The following is a 5,512-nucleotide window of genomic DNA, read 5'->3' on the forward strand; positions in this document are numbered from 1 at the left end:
TTGCCGGGGATTATTTAAAATAATCCCTACGAATCAGATTTTCAATTAGTTATTGCTGTTTATACATATTAAAAAAAAAAAAAAAATTAATTTTCGGTTTTTTTTATTTTTACAGATTACAACAGTACAACAGTGCAGATTTCTGAAATCTGTGCATGGTCAGCACCCGTTCAACAGTGCAGAAATTGATTCCACTTGATCCAGAACTTGAGCAGAATTTAAGGAGGAGGCGCAGAGAGCAAAATTTGCAGCGGGTTCGTCCACTGCAGGAAACATTTCTGGACACAGTATCTACTGGGGACCTGCACAACAAAGACAAAATGGCGTTCGTAATTCCAGAGACAGGTCTGCCCCTGGGTGATTCACTGACTGCCCATACAACAAATATACCCAGTTGCATTACATATCCGGCAGTGGAAGAAGGGATTGCATTTGAAATAAAACAGCACATGTTGAATATTCTACCTACTTTTCATGGGATATCATCTGATGATCCTAACATGCACATTGCAGAATTTTTAATGGGGTGCAAAAACATTTTGGTGAGGGGTTTTTCATCCGAATCTATTAAGCTGCGTTTATTTCCATACACTCTGAAAGATCAGGCCAGGAGATGGCTCCTCACACTCCCATCTGGAAGCATTACAACTTGGGCCCAACTTAGTGAAAAATTTTTAAACAAGTATTATCCGGCTTCTAAGACCCCTGACATGAGAACTCAGATTTTATCTTTTGCCCAAAAACCAAATGAGGAGTTTCATGAGGCATGGGAGCGGTTCAAAGAGTTGACTAGAAAATGTCCGCATTCGGGTATTAACACTACTGATCAAATGCATATATTTTTCAGAGGGTTGAATATGACTACAAAAACTCTTGTCAACGCATCTTGCGGAGGTTCGTACAAGGATAAAAATGCACAAGAGGCTTGTTTGTTATTTGAAAAAATGGCAGCAGATACACAACAGTGGGCAGTTGAGCAGCCACAATCTAGGTCTGTTTTTGAGATGTCTAACGGTTCTCCGTATGTTACAGCACAAATTGAAAAAATGGAGAAAAGGATTGACGCAAAATTTGACATGTTATTACAAAGAATGCCAGGTTCTCAAGTTGCTGTACAGCAGCCCTTACAATCTGCCTGCAGCATTTGCAGCTTGACAAATCATGATTTTTTGAGCTGTCCACATAAAGATGCTTATCCGGAGTTTATGGCGGAGCAGGTTAATTCATTCAATAATTTTCAAAGTCCCAGATATGACCCGTATTCAAATTTCTACAACCCAGGTTGGAGAGATCATCCGAATTTAAAGTGGGACAAAGATCAACACACTAGGCCTCAATTTCAACAGCAGGTACCACAACATGCTGCACCTAAGGCTGCTTGGGAAGTTGCAATTGAAAAATTAGCAAATACTACCAGTCAAGAAATCCAAAATCTGCATGAATCAATGAAAAATATGGAAAAACAAATTGGGCAAATTGCTTTGCAGGTTTCAGAAAGGGCACCAGGTTCATTTCCTAGTCAAACAGTACCTAATCCAAGAAGACGAGAAGAATGCAATGCTATACGGACTCTACGGTCTGGCAAAAGTTACAACAACAGCCATGAAAATTCTGTTGGGAATTCGCAGGCAGCAGAACAACCCCAAACTAAATCTGCAATTTTTGCAGATTCTGAAATTTCTGCAGATTCTGGGAAGTCCCAGGACAGATCCGAAAATACTGCAGAAGCTTCCACAAAGACTGCAGAACGTGTTTACGAGCCCCCTATGCCATATCCAGAAAGGTTGAGACCTAAAGCTAAAGATCAACAGTTAACAGATTTTATGAAGACTTTGTCTAAGGTTCAGATTAATCTGCCGTTAATTGATGCCATCAAGAACATTCCGTCTTATGCCAAGTTTTTGAAGGATGTTTGCACAAAGAAAAAGAAGCTTGTTGATTTTAAGAAAGTAATTCTTACAGAACAATGCAGTGCGGTCTTATTACATAAATTGCCTCCAAAGAAAAAAGATCCAGGGAGTTTTACTATCTCTTGCACCATTGGAAATTGTGATTTTAGTAGTGCTTTAATTGATTTAGGTGCTAGTGTAAACTTAATGCCATATTCTGTTTTCAAACGTCTAGGTGAAGGGGAGCTGAAGCCAACCTCCAGTATTATTCAATTGGCTGACCGTTCAATTACCTACCCTAGAGGAGTCATTGAAGATGTTATTGTGAAGGTTGACAATTTATATTTACCGGCTGATTTTATGGTGTTGGACATGGATGAGGATTTGACAACGCCCATTATTTTGGGCCGCCCATTTCTGGCAACAGCCCGGACTCTTATTGACGTTGAAGCCGGAACATTAACATTCCGGGTTGAAGATCAAACTGTTGTTTTCAAGTTGTTTGAAGCAAGCATACATTCAGATGACAAGCAAGAATGCATGCGTGTTGATGCATTGGATGGTTTACCAAGTGCCAAGTTTATGAATAGATCATCAACTGACCATCTATCCATAAAGCCCCCGAATTTAACTCGTGATTGTTCAAGTCCTAAACCACAGCAGCAAAGGGTGATACATGAAGACCAGCCAATTAACACTAAGAAAAAATATGAAAATTTTCCAAGCAGCCCGAATTTTAAGAAAATACAGCCTGGTAAAAAAGTGTGGTTAAGTTCAGATTTCAAGTTATTTCCAGGGAAACAAGAGTCTCGATGGAGAGGCCCTTTTCTAGTTACTAAAGTTTTTCAGAATGGTAGTGTGGACATTAAGGCTAAGGACACAGATTTCTCATTGAAGGTGACCAAACATCAACTAAAACCATGCATAGAGAAATTTGGTGTAGGCAAGTCTTTGACTCTGAAGGCACCAGTGATCTAGCCATCGGACTTCCGCAACGTCTAGCTACAGACTTAAAATAAAGCGCTAATTGGGAGGCAACCCAATTTTTCTAAACTCTTTCCTAATTTTAATTTTCGTTTGATTTTCTCTTTAAGATAAAAATATATATATTTATATATTAAAAAAAAAACATACATAAAAAAAAATAAAAAAATAAAAAAATAAAAAAATTTGGAAAAAATGGAAGATTGCATATTGATTTTATTTACCCAGTTTATTTGATTTTATTTTAATTTTTTGACGCATATTGGTTAATTGCAGGTTGCGAACGTGTAAAATAAAGCGCGTCCTATGCTGGAATCCTGCACCCAGCAGCAAGTCTAACGATCACATCAACCACATCTACACTATGCTGGAAATTTAAAGCAGTCAACATAAAAAGCCATTCACAGATGCAAGTTTGGGAGTGATTGTTGCAGATCCAGCACAAACAGAATTTAGAGCAGTTAATTTCTGCAGCTCAGTTTTGCGATGCATGGAGGAAGCACAATTAAATCACAGATCCATACACCACAGAACTGAGTACAGATATTATTACCAGATCTACAACAATTACACTTACAGGGATTCGAATTTTACCTCCCAGATGCATCGATCTGGGTCATGCGGCCTGTGCTGTTTTCCTCCGTTGCTCTTGTGTGTTTACTTCTGTCTCCTTGGCTCTATCATGGATCCGTATACCCTACATAAAGACCAACAATATGAGTACATACAGGTTACATATGGCATTCTAATGAACTGTTGTTGAACTTGTAAATGTTGAGCTTAGCAAAAGCAGACGATCGAGATCTTTACCTTGATGACATACAGAGGCCGCGACAGTTGCTGTTGATTTTGCTTTCTGGGACTATTAGACCGGCAGCTTAAGCTTGTTTTCTCACGGGTGTATGCTGGATTTGAGTGTTATTTTTCAGTCACAGTAGGGGTTATTTTTCAAGTATCAGATCATAGTCCATTTCAAGTATCAGATCATAGTCCATCAATAAAAAGGGTTACGGGTTTTACCTCAACATTTGCAGATCCGTGAGTTTGGAAGCTTTTCGACTTTGTCTCTTCTGTCTCTTTGTGCATCTCGGACACCTACTACGGAAAAAAAAAAAAATCTGTGTAAGCTTCGACGGCGACTCATCACACAAATATAACTTGCAAAAAAAAAAAATTTCGCAAGCTAAGAGACATGGATCTTGAACTAGGTAAGGGTGATTACCGTGGCATGTGCAAAATGGTACTAAAATTTCTGATGGCTTGAGGCTTGGGAGACATGATTTTGAGTTGAGACGGCGATTCAGCGTTTTGTTCTTGTGTTGTTGTCTCGGATTTGAAACCATTAGGGCTCTTCCCACTGATAAACCACATGCAGGTGTTAGTGTTTGTTCCAGATCTCTCCAACAAATTAATTGGACAATGAAACCCCAAGATTGGAGGGTGATTTTACCTTTGGGTTTCCGTTTTTCCGATTTTCCACCACGGCGGGGTACTCACGGAGGTGCGCGTTGTTGGGTTATGGAAGGCTACGGATGCATCAATCTGTGAGAAACTGAGACATACATAGAACAATCAAATGCATCAGTCAAAAACATTTTCATTTTACTCTTGGTGATGAAGTTTGCAGAAATGAAGCTACATCTTTACATTTGAACGAACAAAAAGGAGACATGGCATGGCTTTATTTTTACCTGCAAAGGGAGGATTTTTGGACGAACTGTTTTAGATCTGTTCGTTTGGGTCTCGGTGTTGCGGACCAGAGCACTATTATAGAGGAATCAGACATGCCTGTGTTGCTCCACCATACATGGGATCCGAGAGAAATGCGAAAAAGAAACTAAATGGAAGGGAGAAGGTTTTTGCATTTTCTGGAGCAATGAAGAAGAGAGAGAGAGAGCGGAGAAAAATGGGGTCAGAGGAAAATGGAGAGAAGGCTTTTGAGTTTTTGAGATCTGATACTGTTTTCTGCTATTAAAGAGAGAGATGTTGAAGGTTTTCGGGGTACTAGACATGGGGACTTGGGGATGCGGCATTATTATTTTATTTCTCAACACGGATTGGTTTGAAAAAAATAAAAAATAAAGAAAGGCATGAAAGGAGCCGTTTGGCTCGGTACTCGACGGCAGAAGGGAATCCAATGGACTGGTGCAGTTTTTTATGTGGGTGCCCTGACTGACAAAATATTTTTTAAACCACATCTGCATGCCATTCTCACGCTAATTCCACGGCTAGGCGTGGCTTGTATTTGGCCATTCATTTATCACTCACACATCACATCCGTGTGCCAGCATTCCCATGCCTACTCTTTATCACATGCATGCTGTGATGTTTTCCAAAGACGCCAGGTAGTTTTTCTTTTTCTTTTCTTTGGTTCTTGTTACTACTTTTCCTTGTTATAATTATTATTTGTTAGTTTAAGTTTATTTTATTTTTGTCATTTTTTTTATTTTTTTTTCCACACCTTGAGGACAAAGTGTGAAATAAGTTTGGGGGTGGGAAAGTAAGTTTTAGTTTTTTTATTTTTGGGTCGTTTAAAAATTTTCATTCTTGTTAAGTTAATATCCATAGATTATTTTAAACGTTAGAACAAATGGACATGGTAAAGATTAATCCCACATTAGAGTCTTTTCTATTTATCG

At 38.9% G+C, this 5,512-nt stretch overlaps 1 protein-coding gene and 1 non-coding gene across 3 annotated transcripts; both read right to left on the minus strand.

Annotated features, from left to right (window-relative positions):
• LOC103408521 (uncharacterized) lies at positions 1-4,860 on the minus strand. Of its 2 annotated transcripts, none has more exons than XM_070808673.1 (7): positions 4,565-4,860; positions 4,324-4,425; positions 4,096-4,230; positions 3,894-3,968; positions 3,684-3,778; positions 3,468-3,570; positions 1-302 (listed from the first exon to the last, which is right to left on the minus strand). In XM_070808673.1, exons 1-5 carry the CDS (start codon positions 4,657-4,659, stop codon positions 3,766-3,768), a joined length of 420 nt encoding a protein of 139 aa, XP_070664774.1. In that variant the 5' UTR covers positions 4,660-4,860; the 3' UTR covers positions 1-302; positions 3,468-3,570; positions 3,684-3,765. The 2 variants fall into 2 exon arrangements, with proteins under 2 accessions (XP_070664774.1, XP_028954786.1); XM_029098953.2 differs by having other exon boundaries at positions 3,894-3,971.
• LOC114823480 (small nucleolar RNA R71) lies at positions 708-812 on the minus strand. The gene has a single exon (XR_003775746.2). It is a non-coding gene; the product is annotated as a small nucleolar RNA R71 (small nucleolar RNA).
• Positions 4,861-5,512: the final 652 nt, after the last annotated feature.

The sequence above is a fragment of the Malus domestica genome, chromosome 11, assembly GCF_042453785.1.
Source record: "Malus domestica chromosome 11, GDT2T_hap1".
NCBI classification, from domain to species: Eukaryota; Viridiplantae; Streptophyta; class Magnoliopsida; order Rosales; family Rosaceae; genus Malus; species Malus domestica.